Source organism: Mizuhopecten yessoensis, unplaced genomic scaffold (assembly GCF_002113885.1).
Source record: "Mizuhopecten yessoensis strain PY_sf001 unplaced genomic scaffold, ASM211388v2 scaffold10841, whole genome shotgun sequence".
NCBI lineage: Eukaryota > Metazoa > Mollusca > Bivalvia > Pectinida > Pectinidae > Mizuhopecten > Mizuhopecten yessoensis.
The window spans coordinates 429,578-446,339 of record NW_018408748.1 but is presented as its reverse complement, the minus strand read 5'-3'; the positions used below and the strand labels follow the sequence as shown (position 1 = coordinate 446,339).

The 16,762-nt window shown below is 34.6% G+C and overlaps 1 protein-coding gene across 2 annotated transcripts; it reads left to right on the top strand.

Annotated features, from left to right (window-relative positions):
* Nucleotides 1-4,137: 4,137 nt before the first annotated feature.
* LOC110462880 (E3 ubiquitin/ISG15 ligase TRIM25-like) lies at nt 4,138-12,514 on the top strand. Of its 2 annotated transcripts, XM_021517116.1 has the most exons (3): nt 4,138-4,228; nt 7,900-8,094; nt 9,927-12,514. In XM_021517116.1, exon 3 carries the CDS (start codon nt 9,957-9,959, stop codon nt 12,018-12,020), a length of 2,064 nt encoding a protein of 687 aa, XP_021372791.1. In that variant the 5' UTR covers nt 4,138-4,228; nt 7,900-8,094; nt 9,927-9,956; the 3' UTR covers nt 12,021-12,514. The 2 variants fall into 2 exon arrangements, with proteins under 2 accessions (XP_021372791.1, XP_021372792.1); XM_021517117.1 differs by lacking the exon at nt 7,900-8,094.
* The last annotated feature ends 4,248 nt before the right edge of the window (nt 12,515-16,762 follow it).

Sequence of the window (16,762 nt, the reverse complement as noted above, 5' to 3'; positions counted from 1 at the left end):
CTGATGTTTCAAAATATCTGACAATTGTGTGCTTTCCATCAGTCATCAGAAAATGTTGCTACTCTGTTGTTATTTTTGGTTTTCTGGTATATAATTTTGTATCAGTGAGCCTTGCTGATGTCATAGAAGCCAGCTGATGGCATCATCATGGGAGGTAGTATACGGATGCATCAATTTGTTCTTTGTGTCATTTTTCAGACATGTAGTATGCTATAATTAAATTTTCTGCAACAAAACTGACGCATGAGGTAGTGGCATACAGTAGCGTACCGTGGCCATTGGTGGTATTATTTGTACAATGAATAACCTCTACTGTATATTACCTGCATCACAATTCCAAAAATAAATTGTACTTGTATGTCGGCTTCATATTTAAAAAGAGCAGTTTTTCCATTTACAAATCTGTGTCTACACAACAAAAGCTAGCTTTACTTGTAGTCTATTTTCACACTCATTTTTACAGACATTATATACAACAATTAGAGAAACAACGCAATACAATGTTAGAGTCCAAGGCGTGTCTTGTTGAACAAAGCATGTTGTAATGAAACAGGAGAATGTGCTTTATATCTATTGTCTGAGGGTATGAAACCTGACAACGAGTCACCGTTTTGCGTGGTAAAGAGAGGTAGTGTGAATATGCTACGTGTGCTGCTTCAGTATGTGAGTTAGTAGATGGTCGTGTGGTCCATAGGAATTGTGTGTGCGCTCAGTATATGTCGACGGTAGTTGATGATGACATGCGTACAGTGTTGCATTTGGGTTGTGTGGTTTGGCGCAGGGAACTTTGTCTATATTTGTGTGAGTCGTACCCAGCACTAACCCCTGTTGTAGATAAGACCGGCTGTGACTGTCTACATTACATAGCTAGGTATACATCAGATGAAGTCATGTTCACAGAGTGTGTCAGATAATATCACATTGTTTTTAAATGGGTGTTTATGCTAGTGATTCATTATATCAGTGGATTACATAAGAGATTGTACCATGATGAACGACATTTGACTTTAACTCATTTTGTCAGGAAATCAATTGTATAACGCATGAGCAAGGACCGAGCAGAAGAAATATCAATACATATTTAAATGCCTACAGCTCCAGGACGTGTTGTGATTTAAATCTAATTTGTTACAAAAGATCCCTTTGTCAAGTGGTTTAAATATTGTATAAACAAAGGGCTAGGAGCATATGAATGGGACTGTCAAGGGATAAATGAAGATTAAGAAAGAAGAGACTACCTTGTTCAAGCTAAAGATCCCTTCGGCCCAGAGGACTTGAAATTAATATAAAGAATTATGGCCAAACCTTGAGCAAAGAGACTAGGATATATACCATTGTTCTTCAACCACTCTCATTTACGTTTTTGCCTAATTACTGTTTATTGTAGTCTTTTGTGCCGTTTCAGCATATTCAAAACAAAATATTACTTTTGAGTTAACGAATGTAAAGGGTGAAGCGTGTAGTTGTTGTGGGTAAAAGAATATGGCTTTTTCATTTTAATTGTAAAGAGATTATCTGAAAATGATGAACGATAACTAAAATATTTTGTTATCTTTAGAAGGTCCAATCGAGTTTATGTCATTGTGCGGCGCCCATCGTTCGTCTATCTTTTTTGTTTAAATGACTTTTTCTGAACAAATTATAAGCTCTTGACCGAAGGGCTATTCCATTTGTTTAATCGATTCACCTTGGCCCATTGTCAAGGTCATTATATGGTCAATTGAATGCTAGGGTGGTGAAGGGTGATAGTGTGGATTTTTAAAGAACGTACATTAACCACTTCTGGTTAACCAAAAGACCTAAGGTGATGATATTTGGCCAGTAATATGCTGGGGCGAAGGGCTATAACATTTGTAAGTTTGCTCAAACGAGTCACCTTGACCTACTTTTAAGGCCACATGAGTCGAATTTGTTTCAACCTATAAACGAAGTATTCTGAAAACTCAAGAGCTCTTCAGCGACAATATTTACAGTGTAACACGATGAGATGAAGGATCATGCTGAAAACAGATTACCTTTAAATATGTTATAACTTTTCAACGACTTCCTCCGAATTACAGAGAGTCCCGTAGACTTTTAAATTACTTCTTCTTAATAACGAGGAGGCATAGAGTAATGACAATGGGTCTGTAGCATTCTGAGATAAACAGTCGTAAAGTTCGAAATGCATGACCTTGATATTTCAAGGTCATAGGGGACAAACACATTCTAATATTTAATTTTTTCTTCCGAAAAACCAACTTGTATTAAGATTATGAAATTTTGTCAAGTTTTGATTGAGTTCCTTAAAATGTGTTTGACAAGTCCTGCTTGTAATTTGAATAAAATGTCCTTAAACCAGAAGGTGTAGAATTTAAAGTTAATCAGTTCGTAGCATGCTGAGGATAATGGAGAATCAAGTTTGTTTTTGTGAATTTGATTATTACATATCACAGCACTCCATATCAGGTAAGCAATTTTTATTTAATACTTGTCTGATCAATGGAATTTCTATGCATTTCACTGGGAATATTATTTTCGAATTAGATATGATTTACGTGTTATGTAATAAGGTCTATCAACTAAAGAGAAATAATATTGCACACCGAATTTTTGTTTAATATGAAAAAGGTTTTATATATATATAATGTTATAGCTTATATCTGAACATATCGGATAAAACAATACATGACAAGAAAACATATATAACTTTTTATAGACTGATTTTTTAAAATATATGTAAGTTTGTTTTTCATAGTTTCGATCATATATCAAACATTTATTAATTATATATGTTAACGAGTTATGACTATTTAGCTGCAATTATGAGCTTGACAATGTCGTCTGATATCGCTGAGCTGCATAATAAGAAAACATCCATACATTTTAATATCGAAATAGAAAAGATGAGTTTATGAGTAGTTGCAGTAACCGAAAATATCAACGATTGGTTTAAACTTAAAGAAGGTGTGAAAATCAACTATAAATGATTGCTTTGTTTACAATATGCTTTGGGAATCTTGCTTCTTTTATATGAAAGTCTAGATATTTTTTAAGATCATGCACTGCACACAGCAGGGCCATCCTGATATCAGCAAGGAAATTGCTGCTAATCTATCAAATATGTTTTTGCAGAGGTTAGTTAGTCAGTGGCTTGTCTTTATAAAGCATCACGATTAAACGGTATAAACCTAACACATGTATCGATTACTTTTATCACTTTACAGCATGATATAGTTAACATTTCATATCATCCATGTCTCCCCTACAAACTTTACTGTAAGGATCTTGACAGCAAGATTGGAGAGGTTGGACTTCTAACAGTGGCATCAAAAGACGTAGTTGATGTTTCAAATTGTAAAAGACACTCGGTAAATTTCGTGTCTTTGTACCATTTCAAAATTATCTAACTTGAGTTAGATTAGCATGATAAACAACCACGATTCGTTGGAGGACCTCTCTATAGAAAATTCTTACGTGACAGTAAAACTATAGACTGTATGATGTTTCTATAGTAACGACAGTATAGCAAATCGTTTGCGTAACAATACGAAAGTAGTCTTTGTTTTAATTTCTTCTTTGCTTCTATTGCGGTTGTGTCACGTTATTCGAGGCGGGAGGAAAAGTCTAAAAATAAGATGATCAAAAGGCGTTCACATTTCTATAACTGCAATATCATCTGGTGATGATAATAGACGAACATGCATTGGAAACGCAAATATACATAGTTACTTGTCACAGGTGATATAAATTAATAACTTTTGGTATACAAATGTTAATAAAAGGACTTGTTTTCGATAATAAGTATTGCATTGTTAACAGGTATGTTCATAAGTTTCAAAACCAGTAATACCATATCACCACCTGAACAAATTAGTGTTTATTTAAAAGTTATTAGGTCTCAAAGAACAGTTTATTTAAACACACACAATACGTCATTAAAATATATTGATCAGTGTATACAAACTAGCCATATAAAGTTGGTATAAATATGACGTCAGCGTTAACTAGGTGAGTAGGACTTTACGAGACCTGTTATCAGACTGGCACTGCAAAGAACATTTTAAAAAGCGACATTATAATGTTCCTTGTTTTACGGAGTTAATTCCCTTCCTTCACCCCTTTAACCTTTCCATGGTTACTGGCAAACATGTCACTGATAACGTCAGCACAGCACGGAAACATGGACGTTTCACATTTATTGTACATGTAACGCATCAGTACGAAATGGCAAACGTTCGACACTAAGGTTAGTAATGAGGAAAACATACGAATTGTGCTCTAATATCTTGCTAATTGTTTGGATAAATAGCATGCATACTATCACAACTGTACGTGTATACCAATAGTGTGATGATATACACATTATATAAACCTATGCCATGTCGTCAATCGCTTTGTTTACACTTAAATACCAAAGCGTTATTTATAGAGTTGTATAGTTTTTGTCCATTAACAAATATCGCGTCTCCTCAGTCCACGTAATCAATTTGCACTCAAATCGATCTTTTCACAATGACTGACTTTTTAACAGAGCCAAAACTTTGAGAAGTAATTAAAAATAATTCGGTTTCAATCATTTAGGAACACAAATATTATAACTAGGTGTACGAGAGGAAGTATGTAGTGATTTCAACCATGGCGTATGAAACTCAGTTTATGTGCAAAGTACTCTAAACTTATAAACATGTACATAAATGCACTCAGTTTAATTGTGTATCACCCATACAAACCTCTATCTATCATTACAACATTTGTATAATATGCACACCGCCACAAGGTCATATAGCCATTACTGCACTTATGCACTGCTATAAAAGATGATCTCGTAAACAGATAAAGATGTTTATCCCAAGTCGGTCACTTAAATCCAGACACTTTAAAGGTGTAGGTCATCGTTTTGTGACGGTTACCAAAATAATTATATATATATATATATAATGAAAGAGATTTATTGTCCACGTGAAGTAAGTAATGAAAGAAAAAATAATATTTATCAAACGATTAGAAAAATAGCTGCGTTCACCGTTCAGTGGGACCTGAAAAGCCCTGTGAAGAGTGAACGCAGCTAGTGTTCTAGTCGGTCGTTAAATATATATAGTATATACTGATATAGTATATCGTAATGTATATTATATTCTATCATACCTATATCAATTTTGTTTTTCATTTATAGCGGTATTAGATGAACACGTCTGTTTAATATATTTTCAATCATAACCATAAAGTACGCACATGTGTGGATTGTACATGTATTTGATACTATACATATCCACGAGAAACATTTCTTATAACAATATGTGAATATCAAACCTAACATATGAGTAATGTTTACTATAGGATACTGTCACAAATAAAATGAATAGATAATATTTCATATAAGGTTTATCTCAACGAGTACACCTATAACTTTTATAGATTGATATTTTACAATATATGGAAGTTTGTTTTTCATAGTTTCGATCATATATCAAACATTTATTTAATTGTATATTTACGAGTTATGGCTATTTAGCTGCAATTGTGAGCTGAAACATGTCGTCTGATATCTCTGAGCTGCATAATAAGAAAACGTTCGTACATTTTAATATCGAAGGAGAAAAGATGAGTTTATGAGTAGTCACAGTAACCGGAAATATCAACGATTGGTTTAAACTTAAAGAAGGTTTGAAAATCAACTATGACTGATTGTTTTGTTTACAATACGCTTTGGGAATCTTGCTTTTTTATATTATAGGCTAGATGATTTGTTTTATTTTAGCTCATGTACTGCACACAGCAGGGCCATCCTGATATCAGCAAGGACATTGCTGCTGATCTATCAAATATGTTTTGCAGAGGTTAGTTAGTCAGCGGCTTTCCTTTATATAGAATCACGATAAAACGGTCTATAAACCCAACACATGTATCGATTATTTTTATATCTAATATTTGATACCATCCATGTCTCCCCTACTGTTACTGTAACAACCTTGACAGCCAGATTGGAGAGCTTGGACAGAGCTTAATTCTTATCTAGAACTGGCACCAAAACAACGTAGTTAATGTTTTAAATCGTAAAAGAAACTCGACAAATCTCGTGTCTTTGTAACATTTGAAAATTATCTAACTTGAGTTAGATTAACATGATAAACAACCACGATTCGTTGGAGAACTTCTATATAGTAACTGTTTACGTGACAGTAAAACAATAGACTGTATGTTGTTTCCATAGTAACGACAGTATAGCAACTCGTTTGCGTAACAATACGAAATGTAGTCTTTGTTTTTATTTCTATAATAAAGATAGTATTACATGTTTTAATGATATTAATGTTGTTCATTACATTTATTTACACATTTACTTAAACAATCATTATTGATCTATATATTTTAATCGTGTCTGTATCGTCAGTGCAAACGATATTTCAGGAATGTCATCAGAATCTTTGTTTCTATTGCGGTTGTGTCACGTTATTCGAGGCGGGAGGAAAAGTCTAAAAATAACGCTGATCAAAAGGCGTTCATACTTCTATAACTACAATATCATCTGGTGATGCTAATAGACGAACATGAATTGGAAACGCAAATATGCATAGTTACTTGTCACAGGTGATATAAATTAATAACTTTTGGTATACAAATGTTAATAAAAGACTTGTTTTCGATAATAAGTATTGCATTGTTAACAGGAAATATGTTCATAAGTTTAAAAACCAGTAATACCATATCACCTAAACAAATTAGTGTGTATTTAGAAGTTGTTAAGTCTCAAGGAAAAGTTTTTTTAAACACACACAAAACGCCACTAAAATATATTGATCAGTGTATACAAACTAGCCATCTATATTTATAAATATGACGTCAGCGTTAACTAGGTGTGTAGGATTTTACGAGACCTGTTATCTGACTGGCACTGCAAAACCCTTCCTTCACCCCTTTAACCTTTCCAAGGTTACTGGCAAACATGTCACTGATCACGTCAGCACAGGACGAAAACATGGACATTTCACATTTTTTGTACATGTAACGCAACAGTATGAAAATACAAACGTTCGACACTAAGGTTAGTAATGAGGAAACATACTAATTGTGTTCTGATATCTTGCTAATTGTTTTGATAAATATTATGCATACTATCACAACTGTACGTGTGATGATATACACATTATATAAACCTATTATGATCAGATATATACTCAAGTTCATTGTAATACAGACATATTTCGTCGTAGTAAGTAAAATTAGTCAGTAGGAGATAGTTGCTTAGCAACATAACAACATACACCATACTGACTATGTACCGTGTGACCTTACAGAACTTAACATGTGTTCTTGATTATTTACAACTTGTCCATTAAACCCTAACCTAGTATGTCTCCATAATACTGTAACATTATACTTTTTGCAAATAAATTTCGCTTCTGAATCTGAAAACCATACATATGTTTCTGTGCTAGTATCTGCATCTCAACGGTTTTCACATGTCTTTCACTACACCTTTTTATTTCAATAATAGATGAAAGTATCATAGACGGTCTGGATAATTCTGTATTCAGGAAAAAAGTTTATGACCTCATATTCAACAGCATAATAGGCTAAAACAACGTTTTAGCTAAGGTGTAGTCATACAAAGGTGTACATAGTATATTTCCACGAGTTGTTTCCCTTAGAATTCAAAATGGATTATAATCATGAATATTTAGTTAAATATATGGTCATTCAAACACGCATCACAGTTTGCTGGTATGTGGTCTCTCTGTTCACTTTTAAATCAAATATCTAAAAGACTTGTGATAGAATTTGAATTGTGTATGTTTAGACATGTATATTATTTCACTTTTTATGTTACATATTGTTCCTTATAGTAGAACAATATGACCAAATCCATAATCTATTTTAATAGAATATTTCCATTTCTCTATTTCAATGAAATACTAGTCTACCATGGCATCAGCTTACCCCAGTTTGGGGTTTAAAGGTCTAGTGTGCCAGAAATCCAGGACAACTATCGTGTGTTCACACATTCAACCATAGAGATCCTGATTTAAGTCCACCTGTGGATAATGAACTAGTTATAGATTTGAGGATGGTTATCACAAAACATTTTTCCGGTTTCACCTAACAGATTACGAGGTAAGATAATAATTTAAAAAAAAGTCTTATATCAACCATCAGTTCGGCATAATAGTACACACAATTAAACAGTAGAATGTAGTAACTTCAACAAAGAGGTCTACGCCATTTGAGGTGTACCGATCCAGTAACAATGTTTGCTAGATAATGCCTTTCAATTGATAGCTATACAGTCAGACAAAACCGAATCACTCATGGAGTAGAAAACAGATACATTAAATGAAAGTGTTCAAAAACATTGTAATACAGGAAGTATATAGTGGGTTACAATTGAATCATTCTTACATATCTTACATATCCTGCCTGTAAAAATCATCGTATCACCAACATTATTCTTCAAACCTTTAAACAAATAGTGTACACACATGTATATTGATGTATTATTTCTTGTCTGATATATTATAGATATATGTAAGTTTATGTGTAAGATTTCGGTTATAATGTAATTGTTTTCTTACTACCTCACGAGTGAGGGCTATTTAATTACAAAATTATGGTGAAATAACAATATTGTATGATATCGATGAGCTTATAAAAGTTACCATTTATCGTGGATGTTATAAACAATCTGAGAAAAGATCAACTTTTCTTTTAACATATATAATGGCATCCGTAAAAATATTAAATAATACACATTCTATATTCCACCACATTCTGGTAAGTAACTGCGAGTCTTACCTTCATCAATGCCATTGTATCGCATTAAAATCCTTGAATGCATCGATTTCTTTTCCTAGCAAATGTGTTGTTAAGGTATGACAACAAATTAAATTAAGATAACTGATGAAAAGGATAAACTTTTACTTTTGATAGTTAATACGCTTAGAATTCTATCACGACAAGATGTGGAGCAATTGCGAAAAGGTCTTAATTTAATATACAAAGAAACCCCAAAAGACAAAAAAAAGTATACTATTATTTTAGGAGGTCTGATAGACAATTGACAATCATGAAATAAGAGGGGACATGTTAGCTTTTCAGGAAGTGCAGAGGACTTGAACAATAAACCATTTTTGTTCTATAAACAACACCAAAGATCGATAAAGTTTAAAAGTGCGAACGCCCAACACAGTACTGCAATTTTCAGAAGTCTGATAATGTAAAGATGTGTTCTCACATAAAAAGTATATACGTTTACTGCTCATCTTCTTTATATAACCCATTCCAGTTACAGTGACTTCTATTATGTTGTTAATCGCTTCAAAACCATACATGGCAAAAGCAACAAATCATCCGACAGTTTTTTTTATTATTTTTATCACGTATCATACCGTGAAGTCTGTGACCTTTCATAGAAAAAGGAATCTCATCCAGGCTAATGTCAGTGTAAACAATTTGTTATGGATCCATACTTTTACCCAGAACCAAAAAGATGAGTCCACAACAAAAAAATCAACTATATAGCAGAGCTGTAATGTCTTAAATAAGTATTCTTGATTAAATATCCCATGTCAGTTCAACCCTGACCTAGCATATCTCCATTATACGGATATATATTTAGTCGTCACATCATAAACATATCATTTACTTAAGGGTTATTGCTCTTAAAATAGAATTGACAATCTTTATGTATATGCGATTATATTAACATATACATCAGAACTTATCTGTTTTTGTTATCTCTCATTCACCTAAACACCAAATACCAAAAGCAGATATTTGATAGAAATCGATTAATATATGTGTATACTTGTATGATACTAGAAATTCTTTGTTTCATATTTATAATTGATAATAAGATGTGAACGAGGTGTTCATTTTACTATCAAAAAATATACCCTAATCCGGAATATTCTTTATTCTAACATAATATCTGTATCGCTCTTTTCCAGAGACATATTTCTATAGATTTAAGGTCTGATATGGCAGAGGCTTATCCCAGTCCGGAGTTCCGCTGTTTGTTGTGCCAGGAAATATACGAAAATCCAAGAGAGTTACCTTGTGGTCACACATTCTGCTCTCCGTGTCTGACTACTTATATCCAGGCTGAACACGTATGTGCCGATGAAGATCGTCATTACTTTCCGTGTCCTGTCTGTGATACTCCTATTGTCCCGCGTGACCCAAACATACACGTCAATACCTGGTGGACTTCATTCCCCATAAATCACCTGTTACTCAGCCATACAAAACAGATATCAGAAGACCAAATATGTGAAGCATGTCTGAGGGACTGGGAATCCAGTTCTGCCGAGGTCTGGTGTACTGACTGTGCTGAAATGTTGTGTAAAGATTGCAAAACTTACCATAAACGGAATAAAGTTTCTAGCAAACATAAACTTGTGCCCATTGACAGAGAGTCTTGTAGACTCAAAGGGATAATCGTCAACGATATTTGTCCGAATCACAAAACGAAGCGGTTAGATTTCTATTGTGTGAATCACGGATCACTTTGTTGCAGTGACTGTGTGTCCTTGACCCATAGAATGTGCAATAATTTAAAACAACTGGACGACCTCGTAGAGACAGCTACACCAGGACAGAATTACATCGAACGAGAATGGAAGGAAATACGAGAAGAATCAAAGAGAATGTTGGATGATGAAAATTCACAGATAAACAATGTAAACTCAACAGAAAAGGAAGTATCCGCTAAAATGACTCATGAGATACAACGGGCTAAAGACAAGCTTGATGACCTCAACGCGGCATTCCAGTCAGATCTCGCACACAAATGTAACTCGTACAGACAACAGATAAACTCTCGACTAAGATGTGTTAGCAAATTTAACACCAACGCTGAGAACTCGCATCTACTAATGTCGCGCTTGGAAACACAAGGATCTGATCGACAGACGTTTATCACAAGAGAGCAAACAAAGAATCAGTTGTCAGGACATTACCGTCGGATGGATCAAAACACCAAGGAACTGCCTAATACGTTTGACATTACACTGAAGATAGGACAAATCGTAGAGGCAATCATGAAAGTGACAACCGTTGGTGCTGTTGATGTGACTTCGACCATCTCACTGACGATACAGAATGCGAAAGCGTGTATCGGCTCTTTGCTTGAGACCATAATTTCAACGCCTTCACCTGCTACGTCTGTGGACCCTTCTTCAGGGTCTGATCTTACAGATTCCGTACAACGTATACTAGTCATTTCGCCTCCAACATCTACATTAGTGGATGTCTGGGAAGGTTCAGTATCTTGTGTTCAAACAGTACATAGTCATACGATAGAAGTGCCTGTAAAGCATTGGCTTTTTAGTGGAATTTTTACCGACAACAGACAACTACTTATCACAGATTGCCTTAACAATCGACTCTTATTGTTTGATGACAACTATTCCTTAGTCAAGGAATACAATGTTGATGGCAACCCAGTAGACGTCACACGTGGACGTGTTGCTAATGAAATATTTGTGAGTTTGCACGGGAACGAAATACTGAAGTGTACTCTACGGAATGGCCAACTGTCTGTGACCGAGAGGATCACGTGTCCACGTGGAACGTTAGGAATAGCAGTTCACGGAGATAACATCTACGCCGGTACTTATAAAAGTGTGGAGGTTTTGTCAATGGATGGAGAGGTTAATAGGTCAATAAGGAAAAGTGGAGGTGACCCGTGCCTTACTACATCTTCATCTAAGGCCAGAGTGTATCACAGAGATAACAATGACATTGTGTGTAGACGACTTGACAATGACGCAGAAGTTTACAGGTACAGCGATCCTGGTCTGAAGAGTCCTGTGGGTATCGGACTGGACCGGGATGAAAATGTATATGTCTGTGGAATGGACTCCCGCAATGTTTACCTGGTTTCACCTGATGGATCACGAGGGAAGGCACTGCTGACTAAGCTGACCTGTATCAAATATCCATTTGGTATCATAGTCCATCCCACTAAACAGGAGTTCGTAGTAACATCCGAGAATGACTCTGTTTCGTTCGAGGTGTACCGATTCAATATCAACGCTTAGATATTACAATAGTATGGATATACACGTATCTGAAACAATTTCAAAGAATGTTATATTGTCAAAAGGATTGGACAACAGGCTTATATATATATAATATTCAAACGTCATAAGATATTTAAATATCCATATTCGCATAGTTTGTATGTACCTAAGCAAAATGTGTTTAACATTTAACTGCAGTACTTCATTTCTCAAATGGTCATGACGATCAATAAAAAAGCGTTAATACTGATTTAATAATGGGTGTTTTAAAGGAACAAGCATGACCTCAGAGTCGATACAAAAATAAAACTGAGGAGATTCCACCACAACAACGTGATCACTACCGGCGCGGAAGTGTTACCGTAACACATGTGGGCGGAAGTGTTGCCGTAACACATGTGGGCGGAAGTGTTGCTGTAACACATGTGGGCGGAAGTGTTGCCGTAACACATGTGGCACCCGTTATTGTATCTGTAAACAAAGTAAGGACTACGCCAGTTCACCCTTTATCTTCTAGGGTTACTGACCATCTATGTTACCTAAATAGCCAGTGAAATATAAAGGGTCGAGGCGTATCTCGAACCTCCTATACAATTTGCTGACTTTATATAATAAATGACTATAATAAAGTCTTTCCTAATTAATTACCTTTAAATACGCTCGTCTATCAATATACTTTCTTCGAGTAAAGTCACTGGCGGACGACGACGTTTGGGATCAATGTTTCAAGCGGTTTACCTGTATTTCGAGGTTTAACCCTTAATAGGTATCACTCAACATACTTTGCACGACACATGGGATGCAGGTGCACAGCGAAATTTAACCCCGCGAATATGTACTGAATACGAAACAGCGAAATATTGACCCCACGAATTTAAAGCGCTATACAGTAGCTTAAACAACAAACTACTGAAATAGCGAAAAACATATTGCATTTCATTAACCTCAAGTTACGATTAGCGTCAGACAAGAAGATCCTTAGCTGCCATTTACATCGTTTAATTGTAACGTCATATCGAAGCCTTTCAAAATGTCTAACAGTTATTCATAGAATAAGAAAGGATCACAAAGTGAAATATAAAGGGTCGTGTCGTAACTCGAACCTCCTTTATAATTTCCTAACCCCTGTGGTTCATTGTGAAAAAACTGACTGTTTGTCTAACCTTATCAGTATAGCTGGGGGAAAACGTACCGAAGTACCAACAAAACATACTTCAACTTTATTTAAAAATTAGCGTCAAACAAGAAGATACTTTGCTGCTAATAGCATCGTTAAATGGTAACGTCATATCGAGGCCTTTCCTAATACATTACTGTCGTTTATGGAATATGAAAGAAATACGCAGCAGACGGCTCAGACATTACTTGGATTCACATATTCCGAATATCGTCGAGAAAGCAGAAGACGTTTATCCTTTCGGAACATTAGGTCTTGTTCTCCGTGGGTTTTTTCAATCCTATCAATGTAAAACTTTCCATTGTTCATATTTTGCCCTTGTTTTATCGATTTTGATTTCGAAGAATGCTTTTGTTCATACTTTGGTGTTCTCTTGTTTTTTAACAAGTCAGCCTCTTTATAGAGTGAATGTTCATAGATGGTTCCTATTCTTATTGCATGGTCTGATACTATCAGGGTTTTTGTAGAGAGATTTATTTGTATTGACCAATAACCTACGTATCCAGGGTTTTCTAGAAAGATTTGTTTTATTGACCAATTGACTACGTATACAGGGTTTTCTAAAGAGATTTGCTTTATTGACCAATAAACTACGTTTACAGGGTTTCCTACCTGATGTATTTCAGTCTGCGTTAACGAAACTTTAAGGTTGCTATCGGGTTATGATTTCCAACTTAGCAAATTCCCTACCTTCGACAGTCTAGATACCATTGTTTTACCTCCGGTTGTTACGAGATTTTATTTCCTTTTTGTCCTCTTAGTTTTTTGTGTTTTGTTTTGACTTTGAATACAGACTGTGCCCGTATGTGTTGGCGATGCGTCCCTGTCACAATATATTTTGTAAATAACAAGAGTGTTAAAATGTCTTATTTGTTGTTAGAATGTAAGCGGAATATCCCACTAACAAGGTAATTTCCGAGGAGACCAATATTTTATTTGAATTATCTTCCGCTGTAATTACCAATGGTCACTGTTATTTCTAACGAAAGAAGAAATTATTAAGTTCTATGTGTTTGAAATGTAATGAAGACATTGTTTTTGTTTAATCAACTGTGTTATTTGCTTACATAATTGAAATATAATTAGAAACATGACTATGCTTACTGTTTTTCAGATGTATATTCTAAACCGGGAAATTTTCGCCCAGTCAAACATTCGCCCTTTGCCTATGAAATCAATTTCGTCAAGTGTTAGTTTCGCCCTTCACATTTAAATACTATGCTTATTACAAGTTATTTTCGCTGTAATGATAAATTCGGTTTCATTAATTACGGAGGGCAAAAAAGGCGAAAATTAAACTGCAACGAAAATTTCACGGTATTCAGTAAGTTTAGTCTCATATCTAATATGTTTTCAGTGTCATAACACCTATTATATAAATTGTGTTATGAACTCTATTTGAATAAAATTAACCGGATCTGTGAAGGATTGTTACTGTTTCAATTATGACTACATTACTTCCATGCGCCACACACTTCCAATTGTAATGTGGAGTCTTCCGAGGGAACGACTATGGATTTATATACCGCCATAAAGTGCCGATCAATTTTAGAGAAGTTATTTTCATGAACATTTATAACAACTTAGCTACATTTTAGACAGAAACTTACATTCGTTTCCATTTCATATCAGTTTTATGAACTTGTCACCAATTTAATTGTAACTTGATAGAGGCTCCCTATTAAAAAGGCATCGTGCCATAAATATCAGTAGATGACATTGATTCATTTTGTATTTATCGTATCATATAACGAAGTATTACTGCATGTAATATTTCCGATAACCAACTTTCATATACAAAAGGTAACTCCCTAGAGTAAAAACCGAATCAAGCCTCATTCTATATATAGAACAAAATGCATGTGTAGTTTGAATTGATATAGGTGATACAGTTATACATGCATGCTTATTTCCTTTTTCATGTTTGTTTAAAAAACAAACAGCCAAGATGACTACAAGGATAAGTATTATGCCAACTCATATGATCGTTAGGAGTTTGAAAAGTGTATGGAAATTGTGACGTACACAATAACGTAAAAGTCCAGGATAGCATCGCTTCTGTACATGTACAACTTATTGTTATAGTCACAAACGCCTGAAAAATTAAACAAATGTCACAAACATTAATTTGGTACAATCGACAATATCACCAACCCGGTACATTCCCACAGTCATTGTAGTTGGAGGATCAACATGTCTTTGTTTGGAGCGATAGATGTAAGTTAAGTACTAGTCTCTTGTTTGCTAATATAAGGACAAGATCAATACGAAAAGAAAAAATAGGACAAAGGTGATATCAAAACAAAACGAAAAGCAAACTGGATATATAAATGGAGCTGACACCAGATGCTCCGAATTGAAAATGATTCCTGACCAGATGTGGCTTTCGACATGATGTCACGTATCAAATGAGGGGAAATGATTTATAATTAATGGTAAATTTTGATGTATCATCCATTTTGTTATAAAGTTGGGATGTCGCACGTAGAATTTCTCCATTTACGAATTCTCGCTCAAAACAAAGAGTACTGGCACGAAACAAAAAGTAAAGACAACGTAGAACCATATACGTATGCATTTCCTGCAAACACAAATACACACAAAGTGCACGTAAACAAACACATGGCATTGATCAATTTATATATATATATGTGTATATGTGTGTGTGTGTAATCATTTTATAAATGTACATGATTTTTATTAATAACGTATGTTTTTATTTGTATAGTTATACACGATTACAATTAATTATTTCTTGAGTTAATACAAATACATGTTGTTTCACTTGCAAAGTAGTATATGAATCGATATGAAATATGTATACTTCATATATAAATATGTTATCTATTTGTAAGGAATGCACCTGTATTGATAAAAGACAAAATGTTTCATTCACAAATAAGCGTAAATTTAGACGATTTCGTGTTATATATAGTTAATGCCTTTCCTATTTCTTAACCACTACCACCGAAAATAATTATCACACAATCAGGTTTGTTGATTGAAACAAAGAGACAAAGATTTAAGTGTACTGACTGTGTACAAGTTGGTGGTACAGCACAGCCGTCGCGAGTCTTAAAGTGGGTGTCTGACTTTACAGACGTGTATTGTCCACACTGCAGGAACACTTACCATCGGCATAGCTGAATGTGCGGTCTGTTTGAAGAAACAACATACGTAAAAGGACTTACGTAACTAACTATTTTACTATATGCTATTCTTTAGCTTTGGATAACTAGCTTTATTTTTTAAGTTCAACACTAGTGATAACTGTTCAGATTCATAGATATGCAGTATATGTCAGAACCTTCAGTTGTTGATAACCGGAAGCCGGTCGGGGATATTTCCCGCGAAAAACTTTGAAACTCAGAAATGGCGTGTGTTTTTGGTTGAAACGGAGATCATGCCCACGGAAGGAGAATACATTTTACGAACATATATGAGGTTTTTAAAAGAAAAAGTATCCATCTTTCCAACTAAGAATTTTGTCGTAGGTCAACTAGAAATGTTGTTTATAATGCAAGAAAATTAGGTGGGGTCGATTTTACGACATCAAGAGCTTTCCGCCCTTCTCGTATATATA

Bases quoted from the DNA above. Each gene is read 5' to 3' on its own strand.
- LOC110462880 (XM_021517117.1), top strand. From the start codon at position 9,957: ATGGCAGAGGCTTATCCCAGTCCGGAGTTCCGCTGTTTGTTGTGCCAG.